The sequence below is a fragment of the Leptodactylus fuscus genome, chromosome 1, assembly GCF_031893055.1.
Source record: "Leptodactylus fuscus isolate aLepFus1 chromosome 1, aLepFus1.hap2, whole genome shotgun sequence".
Classification (NCBI taxonomy): Eukaryota; Metazoa; Chordata; class Amphibia; order Anura; family Leptodactylidae; genus Leptodactylus; species Leptodactylus fuscus.
Window position 1 is genome coordinate 85965862 of NC_134265.1, and position 22279 is coordinate 85988140.

At 40.8% G+C, this 22279-nt stretch overlaps 1 protein-coding gene across 2 annotated transcripts; it reads right to left on the reverse strand.

Annotated features, from left to right (window-relative positions):
• Nucleotides 1-7930: 7930 nt before the first annotated feature.
• Nucleotides 7931-21634, reverse strand: SLC35E4 (solute carrier family 35 member E4). Of its 2 annotated transcripts, none has more exons than XM_075272619.1 (3): nucleotides 20993-21634; nucleotides 19452-20225; nucleotides 7931-10996 (listed from the first exon to the last, which is right to left on the reverse strand). In XM_075272619.1, the coding sequence occupies exons 2-3, from the start codon at nucleotides 20083-20085 to the stop codon at nucleotides 10557-10559; spliced, it is 1074 nt and encodes a 357-aa protein (XP_075128720.1). In that variant the 5' UTR covers nucleotides 20086-20225; nucleotides 20993-21634; the 3' UTR covers nucleotides 7931-10556. The 2 variants fall into 2 exon arrangements, with proteins under 2 accessions (XP_075128720.1, XP_075128712.1); XM_075272611.1 differs by having other exon boundaries at nucleotides 20850-21634.
• Nucleotides 21635-22279: the final 645 nt, after the last annotated feature.

Below are 22279 nucleotides of genomic sequence, written 5' to 3' on the forward strand. Positions count from 1 at the left end.
ATGGCACTGTATACCAGTAGTAAAAATTGTGGGTGCACGTAACCCCAATATATTCTTTGAATTACCAGTCAGAAACTGGCACTATATGGCAGTAGCAAGAAATGAGGGTATTTATAACCCCAATATATTCTTTGAATTCCCAGTCAGACAATGGCACTGTATACCAGTAGTAAAAATTGTGGGTGCACGTAACCCCAATATATTCTTTGAATTCCCAGTCAGAAACTGGCACTATATGGCAGTAGCAAGAAATGAGGGTATTTGTATTCCCAATATACTCTTTGAATTCCCAGTCAGACAATGGCACTGTATACCAGTAGTAAAAATTGTGGGTGCACGTAACCCCAATATATTCTTTGAATTACCAGTCAGAAACTGGCACTATATGGCAGTAGCAAGAAATGAGGGTATTTATAACCCCAATATATTCTTTGAATTCCCAGTCAGACAATGGCACTATATGGCAGTAGCAAGAAATGAGGGTATTTATAACCCTAATATATTCTTTGAATTCCCAGTCAGACAATGGCACTGTATACCAGTAGTAAAAATTGTGGGTGCACGTAACCCCAATATATTCTTTGAATTACCAGTCAGAAACTGGCACTATATGGCAGTAGCAAGAAATGAGGGTATTTATAACCCCAATATATTCTTTGAATTCCCAGTCAGACAATGGCACTGTATACCAGTAGTAAAAATTGTGGGTGCACGTAACCCCAATATATTCTTTGAATTACCAGTCAGAAACTGGCACTATATGGCAGTAGCAAGAAATGAGGGTATTTATAACCCCAATATATTCTTTGAATTCCCAGTCAGACAATGGCACTGTATACCAGTAGTAAAAATTGTGGGTGCACGTAACCCCAATATATTCTTTGAATTCCCAGTCAGAAACTGGCACTATATGGCAGTAGCAAGAAATGAGGGTATTTGTATTCCCAATATACTCTTTGAATTCCCAGTCAGACAATGGCACTGTATACCAGTAGTAAAAATTGTGGGTGCACGTAACCCCAATATATTCTTTGAATTACCAGTCAGAAACTGGCACTATATGGCAGTAGCAAGAAATGAGGGTATTTATAACCCCAATATATTCTTTGAATTCCCAGTCAGACAATGGCACTATATGGCAGTAGCAAGAAATGAGGGTATTTATAACCCCAATATATTCTTTGAATTCCCAGTCAGACAATGGCACTGTATACCAGTAGTAAAAATTGTGGGTGCACGTAACCCCAATATATTCTTTGAATTACCAGTCAGAAACTGGCACTATATGGCAGTAGCAAGAAATGAGGGTATTTATAACCCCAATATATTCTTTGAATTCCCAGTCAGACAATGGCACTGTATACCAGTAGTAAAAATTGTGGGTGCACGTAACCCCAATATATTCTTTGAATTACCAGTCAGAAACTGGCACTATATGGCAGTAGCAAGAAATGAGGGTATTTATAACCCCAATATATTCTTTGAATTCCCAGTCAGACAATGGCACTGTATACCAGTAGTAAAAATTGTGGGTGCACGTAACCCCAATATATTCTTTGAATTCCCAGTCAGAAACTGGCACTATATGGCAGTAGCAAGAAATGAGGGTATTTGTATTCCCAATATACTCTTTGAATTCCCAGTCAGACAATGGCACTGTATACCAGTAGTAAAAATTGTGGGTGCACGTAACCCCAATATATTCTTTGAATTACCAGTCAGAAACTGGCACTATATGGCAGTAGCAAGAAATGAGGGTATTTATAACCCCAATATATTCTTTGAATTCCCAGTCAGACAATGGCACTGTATACCAGTAGTAAAAATTGTGGGTGCACGTAACCCCAATATATTCTTTGAATTCCCAGTCAGAAACTGGCACTATATGGCAGTAGCAAGAAATGAGGGTATTTGTATTCCCAATATACTCTTTGAATTCCCAGTCAGACAATGGCACTGTATACCAGTAGTAAAAATTGTGGGTGCACGTAACCCCAATATATTCTTTGAATTACCAGTCAGAAACTGGCACTATATGGCAGTAGCAAGAAATGAGGGTATTTATAACCCCAATATATTCTTTGAATTCCCAGTCAGACAATGGCACTGTATACCAGTAGTAAAAATTGTGGGTGCACGTAACCCCAATATATTCTTTGAATTACCAGTCAGAAACTGGCACTATATGGCAGTAGCAAGAAATGAGGGTATTTATAACCCCAATATATTCTTTGAATTCCCAGTCAGACAATGGCACTGTATACCAGTAGTAAAAATTGTGGGTGCACGTAACCCCAATATATTCTTTGAATTCCCAGTCAGAAACTGGCACTATATGGCAGTAGCAAGAAATGAGGGTATTTGTATTCCCAATATACTCTTTGAATTCCCAGTCAGACAATGGCACTGTATACCAGTAGTAAAAATTGTGGGTGCACGTAACCCCAATATATTCTTTGAATTACCAGTCAGAAACTGGCACTATATGGCAGTAGCAAGAAATGAGGGTATTTATAACCCCAATATATTCTTTGAATTCCCAGTCAGACAATGGCACTGTATACCAGTAGTAAAAATTGTGGGTGCACGTAACCCCAATATATTCTTTGAATTCCCAGTCAGAAACTGGCACTATATGGCAGTAGCAAGAAATGAGGGTATTTGTATTCCCAATATACTCTTTGAATTCCCAGTCAGACAATGGCACTGTATACCAGTAGTAAAAATTGTGGGTGCACGTAACCCCAATATATTCTTTGAATTCCCAGTCAGACACTGGCACTATATGGCAGTAGCAAGAAATGAGGGTATTTGTATTCCCAATATATTCTTTGAATTCCCAGTCAGACAATGGCACTGTATACCAGTAGTAAAAATTGTGGGTGCACGTAACCCCAATATATTCTTTGAATTCCCAGTCAGACACTGGCACTATATGGCAGTAGCAAGAAATGAGGGTATTTGTATTCCCAATATATTCTTTGAATTCCCAGTCAGACAATGGCACTGTATACCAGTAGTAAAAATTGTGGGTGCACGTAACCCCAATATATTCTTTGAATTACCAGTCAGAAACTGGCACTATATGGCAGTAGCAAGAAATGAGGGTATTTGTATTCCCAATATATTCTTTGAATTCCCAGTCAGACAATGGCACTGTATACCAGTAGTAAAAATTGTGGGTGTATATAGCCCCAATTCTATTGCTAGGGGACTTGCAGGGTATTTCTGGGGTGAAGGTGGGGGGGCACACCGTTGGAACGGGTATCGGGGTATATATCGGGTATACGGGAATACACTGACAGTGTATTCCATTCAGGATCCTGGGAAAGCTGGGTTGCGGCGATTGAGCCCGTCAGTGCCACGTTACACTGACAAGCTTCTCCCTGGAATTTAGCTCTTACAAGAGCTGTTGGTTGTCTTCTCCTTCCTATCCTAGCCTGTCCCTGCCTACCCAGAATCTAAGCCCTAGCTAGCTGGACGGAAACCTCCGTCCTCGGTGAATTGCAAGCTCAGAATGACGCGAAGCTGGGCGGCGCTGTTCTTTTAAATTAGAGGTCACATGTTTTCGGCAGCCAATGGGTTTTGCCTACTTTTTTCAACGTCACCGGTGTCGTAGTTCCTGTCCCACCTACCCTGCGCTGTTATTGGAGCAAAAAAAGGCGCCAGGGAAGGTGGGAGGGGAATCGAGTAATGGCGCACTTTACCACGCGGTGTTCGATTCGATTCGAACATGCCGAACAGCCTAATATCCGATCGAACATGAGTTCGATAGAACACTGTTCGCTCATCTCTAGTAGTTTTATGATATACTGATAAAATACTCATTCACATGCTAGACTACACTACTACACTATGCTCAATTTCATCAGTAAAGTGCTTGTCTACCCTGCTAATATACAAACTAAGTGTTTATAAGAGCCCTGTCATGTTATACCCTTTACCCTGGCAAGGTGTAGTGCTAATGACAAAAAGGACATATCAAAAGTAAAATATCAAGTAGCAAAGTTTCCTGAAATACAAGTATACCATTGGCTTAGCTTAAAAAAATACATTTACTTCCAGAGTCTTATGTATGGTATTTTATGGAGGCAGTACTGCTCCCTAGTACAGAGCTGCAAGGCCTTCATGTGCTACCATACAGGCTGTATGTACAGAGATACTCTCCATAAGGGTTAGTTCACAAGCAATTCCGCGTGTGCATATTCCGTTGCAACTGCTACGGAAAATTTGTGGCTTTCCGCTCCGGATTAGGCCCAAATGAAGGGGCCTAGTCTGGAGAATGGTGTGGCGAGGCGAACACCGCAGCTGATTCAGCCGCAGAATCCACCTGAAGAAAGGACAGTGGTCTACATAGACCACCATTGTGAGGGAACAGATTATGACGTGAATTCCATGCCAAAATCCGCTCCCTCTTACCCCGTATGAACTAGCCCCTAGAGTACATTATACTTTGTATGGAATCCAAACTCACATGGCGATAGAAGTAGCTATACAAAAAAATTAGTAATTCAGCTCACCAGACCTGGCATCACATCCTTTTTGGTGTATAGAAGCACACCATGTCCACAGTAAACAAAGAACAAATTTTCCAGTCCTGCATATTCATATGCGTATATACAGTACTTGAGAAGATGAAACTTTCATGTACTCTTTAATGGTGTAATAATTTTAACAAGAATACTCTCCTACTTTGCCACTGTAAGGGTGCATTCACACTACTGATACGCTGCCTGATTCTGAACGTTAAAACACGTTCAGAATCAGCGCGTATAAAGCAGATCCCAGTCATTTCAATGGGAGCTGGCATACGAGCGCTCCCCATAGAAATGAATGGGCTGCTTTTTTCACTACGAGCGCTCCCATTGAAGTGAATGGGAAGTGCTCGCGTGTACGGCTAGCTCAGCTCATGCCGAGCCGTACACGCGAGCACTTCCCATTCACTTCAATGGGAGCACTCGTAGTGAAAAAAGCAGCCCATTCATTTCAATGGGGAGCGCTCGTATGCCGGCTCTCATAGAAATGAATGGGATCTGCTTTATACGTGCTGATTCTGAACGTGTTTTAACGTTCAGAATCAGGCAGCGTATCAGTAGTGTGAATTCACCCTAAGGGAGTGAAAGGGTTAAAATCTGTAGACTGCAACCTTAAATTGGACCTGTAGTGACCATATACAGAGTCCCTTTCCAACATTGGTTGAATGTCAATTGGAGCAGTTTTTATTGAACATTGAACAGTGTCTATTGTCTGGTTGTACCGCATGAGCGGTCTATATCGGGTATAGTCAATGCAACTGTCACAGTTCAAGGAGATGTCACAGCACAATGGGAATAAAGTAAATGGATAGTTATGACGCTTTTTTTTTTTTTTTTAAAACCTGATAGTCAAAGGAATTTCACCAACAAGTTTCAATGAACAGAGCTTGGATTATTTAACTGTACTTGCAGGAGATTTTTCTAAGTAGGCTGCACAGTGACTCAGTGGTTAGCACAGTTGCCTTACAGGGCTGCAGTCCTGGTTTTCGAGTCCAGCCAAGGATAACATCTGCATGGAGTTTGTATATTCTCCTTGTGTTTGTAGGGGTTTCCTCCCACACTCCAAAGACATACTGATAAGGAATTTAGATTGAGAGGCCTACTTGGGTCAGTGAGAGAAGACAACAATTGTAAAGCACTGTGGAGTATGTTGAGTCTATATAAGTAAAGTGGATGAGAGCTTTTTAACTAAAAAATTGCATGTTTCACCATGTTTATAGTGCTTTATTTTCCACTGACATCAATGGAATGCCAAAGAGCAGGGTTGGGTAATTTTAGTTCTAAGAGGGCATGTGGACTTTTATATAGGCTGCTTACCTCATTGTAAAAGCATCTTTCCCTGGTGTATTAATCCACTTAAGAACAGGGATATGGCTGTGTCAGTAATATGCAGATTACCATTAGAAAATCACCTTTTTAACGAAGGGCACATTGGAAAAGCCTTTAAAAGGGCTATTCTACTCCTACCTTCCATTCTCTTCTCCCCACCGTTTTTGTAAAAAATTGATTATTGTGATATGCAAATTACACTCACGGAGCACAGGGAGCGTTCCCCCTGTGCTCTGAGCACACCCGCGGTATAACTTCTCACCACCTCTTAGTTAATTCAGTTCATGCCTCTCTTCATGTCCTCCTGATCTTCTGCCTTGTGTAGGCATTCGACATTGCGCTATGCGCTGACTGCATATGCTCCGCCGCTATTTTGCGTTGCTCTGTTATACAAGCGTCTTACGGAGATTTAACTGCCCTTCCCAGCACATTTCTTCCATAGGCTATATTGGGAGGTCTCAAGGTAGTCTATGACCTACATACACCAGACATAATAAAGGCGTAATACCAGCTTATGTCACCAAAACAGCTCTAATCTGTCAAGATATGGGCTCCACAAGACCTACAAACTTGTCCTATGGTATCTGGCACTGTGACATTAGCAGCCAATGCTTTACAGAAGATCTTTCACCACCTTTATTTACCAATTCAAGTTCTTAGCACCTTTTAAATTTGCTCTCTAGCCCTCACCATTCCTGAGCAACAAGCACTGTTATTTTTAGTGCCTGATGTGCTCTTTAAAGTGGTTGTCCCATCACAAGTATCCTATCTATACTGCTTGATAATGTGGATATAAGACTTTTCCTAAATACACTGCTTCAGCAAAACTTCTTTGTTTGTCCACTATATTACTTTATTCATTTTTTTTTTTACACATCCCTTGACTTATCTGGTCATAAGTCAAGTGATGTATCTGCTGCTCTCGGGGAAGGGGCTAAGTACACGGGAGCGAGCCTGGAGGGGGGGGGGGGGGTAGTTTACCCTTTGGGGGGAAGGGACCGCCAATACAGACTGTACCGGTGTCTACACTCCCCGGCATCCGCCTCTCTATTACAGCGGATGCCAGGGAGTGTAGACGCCGGCACAGATGCCTGCAACATCGCTATGTGCCTGCCCTGCATGAAGCCAGCTGCGCAGGAGCGATGCTGCTATTCCAGAGGGGAGGGGGGAGCGGAGGAGCGGAATAACAGGAGCTCCTGCCGCTACTGGCTTCATTCTCTATTACAGCGGATGCCAGGTCTGTAGTCGCATTGTGAAGGCTACACTGGTCTCACTATCTATGAGCGTGCACGCAGGGCCAGCGGCATCTCGCCGCTGGCTTTGCATATGTAAACCCCGCCCACCAATGACGCAACAAAGCCGGAAGAAAGAAGAATTTATAGCAACGAAGACTGGTGAGTATGCGACGTGGGAATACCCCTTTAAGCTCTGTAATGTCAGAAAGGCAGTGTCAGGCAGGGAGTGTGATTCAGAGCTCCAATCATATACAGCATAATCTAACATAACCATAGTGTAACTGCCAGCAGTTGGCCCCCATACAGATTAGCTGTCTGGAAGTGCCTTTGGACTATGTAATATATATAGTGAATGGAACCAAAAGCATTTGGCTCCATGCCCTGTAATGGGTGGACACTGGTACTGTAGCTCATCTCCCGTAAATAGACTATACATATAAAATAAAAATATGCACAATCCTATAATAACTGATAGCTGTGGTTTCCACCTATGGGACCTGAATTCATTTCAAGAATGGGGTCATGTCTGTGCCTGCAAGTGAAAGGAGATGAGCTATGAATGATCTCTCGATTTACTTGCACTGGAGTTATGGAAATAGCCAGGTAGCTTTGACTATTTTCATAACCCTCCATACAAGTGAATGGAGAGACATGTGTATGCAATCCTTTCTTCATTCATGTTGCAGACACAGAGGGGCCCCTGTTCTAGAGACACATATGGGTCCCACCTCAGAAATCCACTTCTATCAGGTATTTATGTCATATAACATGTAGACATGTCATATATCATATGTGTTGGGTCAAGTGTGTCTACAGACAATAAGTAAGACATTTACTGACAGTAAACCAGAGATTTATAATAAATCACAGTGCTAAATACAATAATACGGTTAAGAGAAACCTATTCCACAAAAACTTGAATTACACAAAGCTTAATAATAAAATATATCATTACTTTTTCCTATCAAGAATAATCACAGTTCATAAGTGTTTGGATGACAAAATGCAACATAAGGCCAGAACATAAAACAATGACATTAACATGGCGCAAGATAGTTGTGCTGACATATTGAGGGCAACATTCAATGCTCTCAACGGGATTACATAGAAATATCTGTCATGTATATACAAAATATTGGATATAGTCTGCAGATGACATAAAAGATTATAAATAAGGTGACTCTTCAGTCATTAATACAATATTTGCAAAAAATGCATTTCTAATTTGTACGGCTACTAATGCCTTTCCTATGAATATATCCACTCTCCACTACTCTACTTTAATTGGAATATGAACATTGTGCTTTTACTTGTACTATAGCGCAGTGTACTATTGTGTACATTGCCAGTTATATTATACTACTTTTGCAAGGAACAAAAAAGTAATTTTCCTCCTATCCCTCTTTCATACTGCCTGAAATCCTGACTCTGCCAAAGGCGTTCAGTAACCCGCTTCCCCTACTAGAGCTTTAGGCGCCACCGTGATTACTAGACAACAGTCCAAATATATCTGGACCAATGGCACAAATATTCATCAAACATCCAATAGCATAAGACAAGTGCACGTATGTACAGGTTATGCGCAATTTCACAAAAGAAAATCTATTGCTCTAATGCATGAAAAATGAAGCAACTTCACAAGTAATCTTTATTAAAAATATTCTATTGTTCTATTATTATGGCTCTTAAACAGACCTATACATTTCAACACTACAATGTGATCCTTCAGTCATATTTGGCTCCGTCTCCCACTGCCTGTTAACCTTCGTAATGTCTGTTAGGAAGTATAGGACTGATAGAATGACGTATAATCCCATCACATTTTATGGGGTTTGGTTGTAGGCTGTTAGTATACAGACACATAGAACTGCATAGCATCTCTAGATACAACATGGTAGGATATTCTTAATGAAAATAATTTGCTTCAGTTTTCATTTTAGATGCATTGAAACAATAAATTAAAATATCTGTAAAGGTTAGAAAATAAAAGTATCTATAAGATAAAACCTCATAGATGCCCATATTCAAACCATTCATTTCCAAATGTTTGATGGACATATTTCAATTTTACTAGTTTCCTGTTTATAAAGTCTGATGATATATGGCGTCCTATGATGGAGATAAAAGAAAAGGCCCCACGCAACGAATTGCTGCAAAAAACGCTGTGGAAAAGACCATGGAGGAACGCATATTAGTTTTTTTCCACAGTGTTTCTTACAGAACGCCTGCAGAATATTCCTCTGCAGACTTTCTATTATATCTATACGGAACATGACAATATTGCAGCAGGTATAAATGACATCCTGCAATATTCAAAAATGTGGGTGTTTGTGAAACAGACCATTTCCACTGTATTTCTTTTACATTACCTGCAAAGTGGATGGGATTCTGACTAAGCTAAGGTAGAACGCTGCATTTTTGCTAAATGGGGCCAAAGCCCAAAGGGTCTTTTTAAAATGGGCTATCCTCAGGCTATTACTATATGCTTGGGACCACAGCCATGCCTGGTACTATACAGTGTATGGAGCTAGAAGGAGAGGGCTCCCATTCATTTCAATAATGTTATATGGTTGCTATACAATGTACGAAGTCCTTTGCTTCTGGCTTCATAAACTGTATGGTACTGGGCCCACTACCAGTCTTGAACACCTGATAGGTGCAGGGGGTAGATGTTAAGCCCCCGTTGATTAAATATTGATGGCCTATCCTGAAGATAGGCCATAACAAAAAAAAACCATGGGCAACCCCTAAAGCTTACCTACCTAACCCTATAATCACATGACAGTGATATTGCCATTATGCATTAAATTAAGTGTATGTGAATCGGGGCTGACCATCATGTGAGGGTCATGTCCTATTTTTATCTGGTTGTCTTGGATCCCTCAATACACTCAAATGACCTGTGAAAATGGGCACCTCTCGGGTGCAAAACAGCCATGAATATTTGTCAATTTTTCACGTTTGTTTTGTTCTACGTTTGTGTGAATAAAGGGTCAGGACCATATTCTGTGTGCCGTATTTAGTAATGATAGCAACGTATTTATAACCTGTCACATTTACTGGTTACATAGTATGACGGAAGAAAGGCATATGTCCATCGAGTTCAACCATTTAGGAGAGTCAGCGTGCTAATATTTTTGGCTGTTTTCCAGGTATAACATGGTGTTCAGTAAAGAACACTATTGCATGACGTACAGATAAGAAAATATATTATCCCTCTGAAAAATCAGAGTGAACTAAAATGAGGAGCTAAAATTATATTAATATATCGTTTCTTGAAAGAAACATTCAGTCAGTGGTGCCCGCTAGATGCCCAGATAAAACCATCAGCACAGTTTAGATGCTAGTTTGACACTGGACTTTACTTCTTTACATTTGTCTTCATGTTGAATGGGTCCACAAATAGGGACCTCTGTACACTGTTTAGTAGGTAGAGTAAGTTCTTAGCAGGAGGGATCTAGTCAGACTTAACACGTCTTTCCGTGGCATGAACGGGACGTCTGGAGCCAATGTATCCAGCTATAAAATCACAGTTATGGTACATAAACATTCCAGTCAAAGTGAGACCAATGCCCATATAACTGAGAAATGTCAAATGGCTTCCAAAGACCACTCTGGAGAGGACAAGGTTCCCAATCACATTTAGGTTGCCTAGTACGTGTATAGTGACAGCAGAGGTCAGTGCGATGACACAAAAGCTTGCAAGGTTGTACAGAACAGATCCCAGGCAGCTGAGAAGGATGAAGAGCCAGAGTCTATTGTCACAGTCAGGGGGGCTCTCCCATGGCACCCCCCTCTCGAGCAGCACTGCAGCCAGCAGCAGGATACAGAAACTAGGGATGGACATCAGGTACAGCAGCGTAACCGAATGGATGTTTTCATCTTTGAGAAGGAAACCTAAAATCAGAACATGGAGAAATAAGGAAATTGGTATAGATAAACATTCATCAAATAGACAAAGCAGAAAGAACACAGCTGTCTGATGTATATGCAATGAAGACAGAGAAATGCCAGGCATACAATTTTACTATTCATAAGATTTCAGCTTGTGTCATTCACTAGGAACCATCATTGTTTACCTCCAGTGGATATAATGCCGCATATTGGAAGATCACTTGTCCCGGAAATTAAATTGGCTATAACTCAAACCATTTTTCTAGTGTAAATTATAATATATCTGACAAGCCAAGGTGTGCCCACCCAGCGTTCATCCTAGCTCTGCCCACTGCCTAAAGAAGTGACTAGTAGGGCAGAAGAAGAAGTGGCACATATTTAGCTGAAATTGAACTCATGTGCCAAAGATGTGCCACTTCTATGCCAGTACATTCTTCCCATTATATTTACATGAGGTGACAGGAGGGTCCCAGTGACACGACTTTTGCCAGTTGAAAACTCTCTTAGGCCGGTGTCCCAGGTGGTGTAAACCATGGCCCCACTGCAGGAGTTTACAGTCACAGCAAAAAGGATGGAATTCTATCGAATCCCATCCCAACTTTGCGAAAAAATACATGTAGTGGACACGCTGCGATTGCTAAAATTGCGCTATTTTGAAAATCACAACATGTCAACTATAGCTATGGAAATGCCGGCGGTTTCCCTATAGGCATAATTGAAGCAGAAGGCACTGCGGGAAGAACTGCGATGTGTTGCCGCCGTGGTTTTTTCCCCAAAGTGCTTTTCTGCTGCGGGACCTTAGCCTTAGGAACTGTAACCATTCACGACGTTCCTTGTCAGTACATTTGTAGAGTTTGCTTTGGTAACTTTTATATTGGGAAATTCAGCAGTTAAATCAGGCATTGCGTAGTAACGTTTTTGGAACAAAACGCCCAATTCCTTTAATATTATTTAATATTTTATATGTAAAGTGAACCATTTCTGTTAATAGCTGGAATATATAGTTATGTGGTTGTTTTATGGCATGTGTCATGGTATTTTCACTTCCGGTACAGCTTCTAGTAACTTGAAAAAACCCAAAATACTGTTCAGTACTACCTGCTAAATGATGGGTGTGATCAATGTTTCCAATGATTCATGGAAATGATTTACAGTGACTAAGTCAGAAGTCTGGTAACTATGGTTACAGCACATAGTGGTTTGCTTTACAACCTGATGAAAACGCTGCTAACCACAGTGACCACTCAGATGCTGTTTGAGGTTACTGCTCAAACTAAGTTGCTATAATTAAACGACACATTACTCTGAGTATAGAAAACTGCTTTTTGCATCAAAGGATCACATAACAATGTGCTTGTAGTGAGCGTTTACTGTACTTTTCAGGAAAGCATCTATTAAATGGACTTACAGAAACTGATGGGTTTTTTCAGACATTGGTGTCTATTAAAGGCCATCCATTTAAATGATCTGAATGTAGCTTTACTGGTATATACACAATTATATACATTTATTATCATCCTTTAGACATTATAACAAATCTAAGGGTGAGTTCACACTGAGTATACGCCAGCTTATTCTGAACGTAAAACACGTTCAGAATCAGCGGCGTTTAAGCAGTTCCCATTCATTTCAATGGGAAGCCGACATACGAGCGCTCCCCATAGAAATTAATGGGCTGCTTTTTTCACTACGAGCACTCCCATTGAAGTGAATGGAAAGTGCTCGCGTGTACGGCTCGGCATGAGCAGAGCTAGCCATACACGTGGGCACTTCCCATTCACTTCAATAGGAGCGCTCGTAGTGAAAAAAGCAGCCCATTCATTTCAATGGGGAGCGCTCGTATGTCGGCTTCCCATTGAAATGAATGGGAACTGCTTTATACGCCCTGATTCTGAACGGTGTTTTAATGTTCAGAATCAGGCAGCGTATCAGTAGTGTGAACGAGCCCTAAAGCTGACATTCCTGAATGCCTTTAACTAGTGGTATCTGTGTTTTATAGCTAGAACTGCTGAGAATCCTTGTTTTAGATGATACAGACCCGAGATGCAGCTATTTGAAGTTATACCTTCCCCACCTCTGGCAATTGTTATATCTGTACAGAGTGGTGTACACAGTAGGGGGAGCTTTTTGAGTTTCTTTATAAACCAGCCATCAGTTACTTGTGTTATGTGTCATGACTAAGGAACTGCGTGTTCCGAAACGCGTTGTTTTTTTTTTAAAAGATGTTTCTTTTTGTCTTTTTCACTCCTTTTCTATGCTTTTTGTACATTTTATGACTAACATGGATTGAAAGTTATATTTTATATACATTCTTGGAGTGATGGCGATCAATCTCTACTTTTTTTGCTGCTATGCTGTACTGTATACTGGGCATGCATAACTAACACAGCTGAATGATGTGCACAGTCCTATACATTTTGAACACCAGGGGGTGCTATTACAAGCAGATAATTCATATTATTTACAAAGATGCATATTCAGTTTACTTATTACCATTGGTATTGATGGTGCAACAGCATTAATTATTGTCGGTGTTCTACATGTTTGTAAACTCAAATATACAGATCTGCAAGCTTCCACCCAATTGCTAAATATTTTGGCACTAAGTTATCTTGACGCCCTTATGTTATGCCAGGTCGTAACACACTCCATTGTTTAGAAATTCTGACAGAACAGACAGATGATTGCCAGGTCAGTACAATGCCTCTGGCACAGGGCAGGTGACACAAAGCTCTAGTTTATGTAATAAATGACTATGGCAGGCTGGAGACAAATCACTCATGAGGCACATTATTAAATGGCACAGATGCCATAACAACCTCCATATCATAGGCTTCAAGCCAACATATAGAAATGCAACAAGGAACAGAATTGACTCAAGTATGAAGGCCCCATGCATACAACCATAGCCTTGTACGGACTATGGCCTAGGTCTCAGTCATGGGCTGACATGAGTTACTCCAGCGTTTCCTGCTTTATTTACTGTTGTGTATACAAATGTATGGCAGGCCTACTAGTCCGCAAGTGCAGGGAGAACAAGGACAGAGAGCAGAATAGTTATAAAGTATAAGATACTAAATCTTCAATGATAAAGAAAATGATTATCAGGTAATTGCTGCAGATATACTGAGGGGAAGGAGCCTAAGACCTCAAGCACATGATCGAGTATGCAGGCCGAGGAGCTTCCATTGAGCAGTCTGATGATTATTGAGGAGGTCCTATACTGCTCTGTCACTTCGGATCAGAGGGGAATGAAAACCCCACTGAAGTTAATGGAGGTCGGATACACTCGGATGACACTTGCTGAAATCGTTCCCCCACCCCTAAACATGTATTATTCACACAGTCATGGATAAACATGGATGTGAGAAACTGTTGAAATGGTGCGTTATTTTTATGGTCCTTTTGCATCTGAGGGGCAGCCATTTTCACAGATCCCTCATAAACTTACGGATCTGTAAAAATAGACAAAAAGAGGCAATGCCTTATTTTTTTACGGTCTGCTAAAAGGGTCCATCAAAAAGACTGACTTCCATTGATGTTCATTGTTTTAGCAGTTCATGTTTCTATTGTTCAGGTCCTACAATGGACCAGAACAATAGATACAATGGCGCAGATGTGAACATAGCAGAAATTACATGACTTTACAAATCCTTGCTTCTATCATTGATGGCATTGAATCTTCAATGAATATAATGATTTATTACCTCACTCAAGACTTTGTCCTACCATTTTGTATGACATATCGGATTCCCTTTCGTAATATGGAAAACACTTACAAAATCTCAAAGTCTTGTTTTAACCTTCTAGCCTATTTTCAGTTTTGGTCCAGTTTGTAATTGTAGGATTATTTTCCTCCTGCGGTCTCTTGTTCGCTGAGCTCAGTAACCCGCCCTCCGCTCCTAGTCACATGTTATTTATATATCTGCACAGAAATAATATAGGGCAAGCTAATTTCAACATTTACCTCCATTCACAACCTGAATAGTTTATGAAATCCCTCTAAATCTATTTGCTTTATGTGTCATTTCCTCAATTTTGCAGATTGCTGCTTGTAAGCAGTGAGTGAGAAGATTATTCCAGAGGCTATAAACGTATTTAACCATGTCTGTCTCGTATCCCTGCTGCCCCTGTATCCGGTAGGTGCTCCAGTACACATACCTGTGTACTTGTGAATAACACATTATCATGGCAGGCTTTTAGCGTCAGATTATATATATATATATATATATATATATATATATATATATATATATATATATGTAGGCATCATACACAGGCAATTTTACTTTTATAGCCGACCTCTCCTTAACACTATGGAACCCTACTCTAAGTATAAATGCTTCAATACACAAGTGGAAATGTTAGCAAGAAAATAAAATATTCAAACATGGATGATATCTTCTACAATAAAATAAGCTAAAGGCCGAGTCCATACGTTACAGTTACGTTACGTAATTACCCGTCAGTGACTCAGAAGAGCTGTACAGATTAAGGCTGGGGCCTGCAAAGTAGACTGTAGCGAATCTCATCCACACACTGCAAAAAAATATGCGCAGTGGAAATGTTGCGATTTCCAAACCCACTGTGGTTTTGGAAATCGCTGCATGTCAATTATACCTACAGAAGCGTTGTCAGTTTTCCCAGTGGTGCATCAGCGCTAACACATTTATCACCTGTCCTGTGGCTAGGTGATAAATGTCTTTTTGGGAATGACTCTTTATTCAAACAAAACTTGCAAGCCCCTTTTTGCCTAATGAAATAATCAGCATAAGGCTAAGGCCCCACGTGGCGTCCCGCAGCTAGAAAGCACTGTGGGAAAAAACTGTGGTGGCAATGCATCGCGGCTTTTCCCACAACACTTTAGACAGAAAACATGCAGAGGTTTCCTCTGCAGATTTCTGTTTCAATTATACCTATTTGGAAACGGCCGGCATATCCATAGGTATAATGGACATGCTGCAATTTCCAAAACCGCACGTTTTTTACCACAAAGTGGACATGGGATTCTCTAGAATCCCATCCACTTTGCTCTGACTGCATATCGTCGTAAAAAGGTGAATTTAAATGTTCAGATTGTTGCTTGAAATTTTCAAAGCCAAACCAGGCGTGGATATAAATTGGGAGAGCATTTGTTAGTGAAGTTTTTGAAGTCAAAACATGAGTAGATGAAAAAACAGAGAAGTACCATTTGTAATTGAGAGTACTGCCACCTCTGAATGTGGCGATAACTGCACTCAGTGTTATGTCTGCTAGCGTTTCACTTATAAGAAGGTGGAACAGCAAATAACTACAACCTATTTCTCATTACTGGCCACATGGTAACACCAAAACCACACGGCCAGTACTGATAAATAGCCATTAATCTGTGTTCCCCTAACCTTTCAGTAACAGCCCGGGCACTGTATGAGGATGTGGTGCAGCCAGGACACTGTGTGAGCTCCTTAGGTCCCTTGCACTGCACACAACTGAGTCCCGTCTGTGGAAAATGGTCCATGCGTGGCCCACAGTACCAGGACTGAACTCAGCCACGTGCATAGGAGTCAGTGAATAATGGTCATTTATGATGCAGTGAGCCCCCAAATGGCCTGATCGCTACAGTAATGAACTGATAGCATTATGTCAATTCATTACGATTGGCTCCTTCAGGAGCTCACTGTATCTAAACTGATTATGATGCAGTGACTCTTATACACATGGCCAAGTTCAGTCCGGGTACTATGGCCCACACACAGACTGTTTTCCATTCATGTTATTCAATGTGACAGATGAACTCGATGGGTGGACATGCCTTCAGATTTACAATCTGCACTGCAGGTCAAGTTTATTTAAAGGGATTCTACCATTAAACTACTTTTTTTTCTAATTACCACATCAGAATAGCCTTAAGAAAGGCTATTCATCTCCTACCTTTAGACGTGGTCTCCGCCGCGCCGTTCCGTAGAAATACCGGTTTTAACCGGTATGCAAATGAGCTCTCCGCAGCAATGAGGGTGGGCCCCAGCGCTGAAAGGCTGATGAGCGCATCCCCATTGCTGCCCGAGAGCTCTTTCCTGCGCCGCCTCCTTGTTCTGCAGCAACTCCGCCTCTTCTGGCTTCTCTTGCTCTTGTAGCAATGGGGATGCGCTCATCGGCCTTTCAGCGCTGGGGCCCGCCCTCATTGCTGCGGAGAGCTCATTTGCATACCGGTTAAAACCGGTATTTCTACGGAACGGCGCAGCGGAGACCACGTCTAAAGGTAGGAGACAAATAGCCTTTCTTAAGGCTATTCCGACGTGTTCATTAGAAAAAAAGGTAGTTTAATGGTAGAATCCCTTTAAGTCTGTAGCGTGTGGAGGAGATGTGGTAAAATCCCATATACTTTACTGGTACTATAATATTCAGCAGATTTTATCAGACATCTTCATTTTATCACATCTATCCCTCGCGGGCAGGGCCCTCTACCCCAGTGTGCCAGTTGGTCATTGTTAGTATTATATCTACCTGTATATCTGTGTATTGTATGTAACCCCCAAATGTAAAGCACCATGGAATTAATGGTGCTATATAAATAAATAAAATAAATAATAATAATAATAATAATAATAATAATAATAATAATAATAATCAGACACTTATGGCATAGTGTATGGACATGCCATAAATTACTTTTGAGGGAAAACCCTCTTTAAATTAACATTCAACAAGTTGAAAATGTGTAATAGATTTGGATAACTCACATCCACCAGGCTGCTACAGTACAAGTACTTGGCAGCTAACCTATTGCGAGTGTGCCCTGTGTGACACCAGACTCAGGTGGCAATTCAGATACCTCTGAAAATAAAGGCAACCAATGTAGGTTTACAATAAGTTATGTGAGACTGGTTTAATATAAATGATCATTACATATATACGCCTATTCACTGCCTTGAATGCATTAAACTAACAATAAAGACATAGAAAGTTACAGTAGATGTTTTCCACCTTTCCGGTTTCTCACCCTACTGGTTCTTTATTACTCATTTTAGTGCCACCTCCACCTCGGAGAAGACAAAATGCTCTCCAGCTGGAGCACAGGTGAGTCAAAATGCTGATGCAACCATATGTGTGTACAGGGTATAAGACAACTGTATGACCACTATAAATGCTTACTTAGGTTGTATCCACTTTATGGAAGTGACCCAACTCAGCACAGAGGACAGGTCTAACTTGTTGGCAAGGAGATCCTGTTATATCCAGCTCATTCCTACAACCCTCAGTGTCATACAGTGTAAAGCCACAATATCATATGTGAATAAAAAAAGCACTTTTTATAGCATTATTCTAGCAATTAACTATATATATTGTATACACATCAATAACTGCTATAGCGATGTTAGCAGCAGAGTTCCTTTATCAGAGCTGCAATATATCTTGCAACATATTTTGCAATCTTGTGACTTTACACTGTTTGCCACTGGGAAGGGGAGGCATTTTTGCCGCATTTTTTTAATTAGTTATATTCAGCCAAGTATTTCTTTTTCCATTGAACATGGGTGATATATGGGAGTGTTGTAGGTACAGGCTATAAATATTATTCACTGATAATAAGGCAGGAATATCAGAGGAGAACCAAGGCACTTGCAGCTGTGTGTAAGCATATCGGATAAATCAGATCTTCCTCTGGTGCACTTGCAGGCTGATTTGTATATCCATAAAAATATGATCATCTCTGTATTGCTTCATTGATTTGTGGTCACAAGTGCATGTCTCTGCTCCTATTAAAGGCTCCCATATGGCACTATTATTGGTTTTGGAGGCGGAGACAATCTGTAATTGTAATCCACATATCTTGCCTATTCACATACTTTAGTTGTGATCTTTCCCCTTCTTTCACACGCAAAAAAAAAATCCTTCAGAAATTGTTTTTAGACATACCTGAAGAAGAAGCCGAGAGCTTCGAAACGTTGTAATCCGTCATCATTATTATTAGTTAGCCATTAAAAAAGGTATCAACTACTGAAGACTCAAGTTTTTTGTTTTTACACAATAAAAGGAGTATTCTATGTACAACCTGCAAGCTCTACTGAGCTGTAATATGGCACCTGTAGAAGGCTGTGGAGCTCTACTGTAAATATATATGTTTTTAGAAAAAAAACTTTGTTGCAATTTGGTAAAAATGTCACAGGAAAAAAGTGTGCTACACTACATTAGGTAAAGTCATTACTTCTAGGGGAGGATTTCTCCTCTTGAACATGTTTTTTTCCCAGTCACACCTAATATCCCTGCATGAACTGGTGAAATACAGTACTGTTCCATATTTAAACATGTGGTTTTTGAAGTTCCTAGAAAAAAAAATATCAAGTCTAAACTTTTCTAGTAAACATGGGACATAAACAGTGTTAAAATTCTACGTCATTGAGACATTTGCATTGATCCTTCACAGTAGTTTATTACTATACTCTGCACATATCAATATCCACTCTTGGCAAGTACTTACTCTGTTGTATGGATTTCAGCCCCCTGAGAAATGTTGAGGCGAAAAGGTAGATGCATCCGGTCTGGTCAAATTGCACTTCTCCAACAATACTAAAAGAAGCTCCCAGACATATGGGTATCATGGCAGTATATTTAAGGGCATGGTGTTTAGTGCCCAGGAAAAGTTTTGAAAGAACCAAGGTGAAAATAGGGGTAGTTGTGTAAATCATCTGTGCAAAAGAAAGCTGAACACAGCTGAGTCCAAGATTCCCAAAGGCAATGCTGGAACAGAAGGTCACACTCAGTAAGAACACTTTAAAGCGAGCACCAGTATTCAGAGTCAGTTCTTCTTCAGTGTTTCCATGTATCAATCCAAACCTGAGAATGGGGTAGTCCAACAGGATGGCTGTCAGCATATGAAGCGACGATAGTAACAAGGGGTACCTAAAGTTGTAAACTGCAAATATCCATTTGTTAAGACTAGAGATGGTGGTACCTGTTATCAACCAGGTAAGTATTGCAGCAATGAGATACAGTTTGCTGGTGCTTCGTTCCTGGGGGACTTGTTCTGGCTTGAGAGACATGATGGGAGCAGGAGACGTTCTATCAGAAGCTTCCATTTCAACCTCATCTTTCCTGCTGGGTGCTAAACACATTGAATGTTTTGGCAAATTTCCTAAATTGACGTCTTCACTCCAGGATATGCATATTTGTTTTTGTTTTATAAAGTAGCTGCCGTCATATTTACTGGTTCCATATGCTCGCTATGCTTTTTCGAGTTTTGAAGAATTCTGAGCTATGTATTAACAAATAGATATGTTTAGTACAACAAATACACAATAAATACACAACATTTCACATTTCTTCAGTGCCTAATTGTTTTCTACTTGTTACCCACACCTCTAATACAAAACAGGAAGTTTAAGGCTGTGTTCACACAGTAAAATACTGAGTCAGAAACATTCAAAGTTGAATCTATCTCCAAAATCAGTGCTGATTCTGGACAAAGGTTTTAAAGTACGTGTTGATTTTGATGCTTCCGTGACATGGATTTGAGGCACAAAATCAGCAACAAAATGAGAATGAAGAAACTCCATGTGAACATACCCTAAAAGAGTAAACAAATCCTACTAAATGTGATCAGTCAGGGTCACTACTGCAACACTTTACATATATAATACTGTATTAATATGTGACAATATTGATAAAACACAACTTCCATAAATTAAATAAGTGTAGCAATGCCATAGTGCACTCCCGATTGCTAACCCCAGTCACAGAAGGTCCATTACATATCACCCATACATTGTGATGGTGAACAAAATGCCCAAAGGATGCAAATTTGTCAAATCTTATAATATTGGAGCTATAGACAGAATGATTGACAATCCGTCCCATCTATGGCAGTGAAGTCACCTACCTCTCGGTGTGTCTATAGATCAGGCAGCTGACAGTCAGCCATTGTTCACCTTCACGCGTCCTCTCTGTATAACCCTAAAACAAGGCTGATCCATGCAGCGGTGTGATGTGTGTGACCCTGTATGCAGAGTGTAAACATCTGACCTGCTGCCACCACCGCTGATGATGTGAGTGCTGCCTCCTCCTTCCTTGTGTATTCACCAGCCAGGATCTTGCAGAGGACTGGAGCAGATCTCAAGGCTCATTCACTTCTAGGCACATTACACATTACATACTATTCCTCAATCAGTCTCCTAGCAACAGGACAGTGAGGGGAACATAACAGCATATGATGTCTGGTGATTCATGGGCTGCTGACTAATCCGCACCTCCTTTCCTGCATTTTTCTACAAAGAATAACAAGCTAAGGACTGGCACACAAAGGCCTGCCCTCCCTCCTAGCACATCCCATACCTCCCATGTCAGCTTTCCAAATTTAGATCCCCTGCCCTGGAAAAGTAAACACTTCTTGGAATCCGTTCCCATGTAGCACAGAGTATTACTATACTGACACCTAATCGTACACAATGGATCTCTTCAGCCCCCCAAACACAGGAGGACCAGCTGCTGCATCATACAGGGATCACGTGTCTTACTCGACGTCACACTGTGCTGCTTATACTGAGTCGCTGATGACGTCACAGATGAGTCTCCTATACTTATAACTACTTACATAAGTGCAGCACCTGCTACATTGTCAGTGACAGCACAACACAGATGACAGCACGTGATTGGCCCGCACATCTGTCAATTACATCGCACGCGTCTGCTGAATGAAAGCAGGAAGTGACGATAGGCTCATTGTAATCAGGAGGCGGGGCTTGTCACCTTACCGGTGTTCTGATTGGTGCCTCGCGTTTCCATTGTGTATCTATTGCTCGCTGGCTGGACCGGTTTGCGTTGCTACATTTTACTAAGGGTCATAATCTGTTACCATGGTGATGCTGCGGCTCAGTGTCTGAGGGATGGAGGGGCCGGATAACCTCATTTCTTTATTTTTAGAAGCGTCTCTTCTATCGCCATGGTTGTTTCTGAGTAACTGGCGTGTAGTAAACCCTGGTACATGACTCCCATTGCCTTGTCTGTGCCACCCATAGCAGTGTAATATAGTATCATGATTATTATTAGATGAGGTTACACAGTTTCCCTCAGTTACCCTGTAAATCTGTCAGCAGAATACAGGTTGTTGTAATGTTACAATAAAGCTGTGACTCTAGGGGCTTGTTCACATGGCTGAATATTTTCAGCCTCAGGAATTTGAAGCAGAATTTTTTTTAGCTTTGACTAAATTACTCCGTGGAATCCACTGCAAAATTTGCAAATTCTGTACCAGTCAGGCAGTATTCTTCAATGGGATTTATCAGGCGGAATCCACCTTCTGAAGAAATCAGC

What these genes read in the sequence shown, in the direction of transcription:
- SLC35E4 (XM_075272619.1), bottom strand. Translation starts at nt 20,085, where the DNA reads ATGTGTTTAGCACCCAGCAGGAAAGATGAGGTTGAAATGGAAGCTTCT. An exon ending in GCTGAAATCCATACAACAGA is followed by an intron (nt 10,997 to 19,451) that starts GTAAGTACTTGC and finishes TTCTGATTTTAG; the next exon opens with GTTTCCTTCTCAAAGATGAA.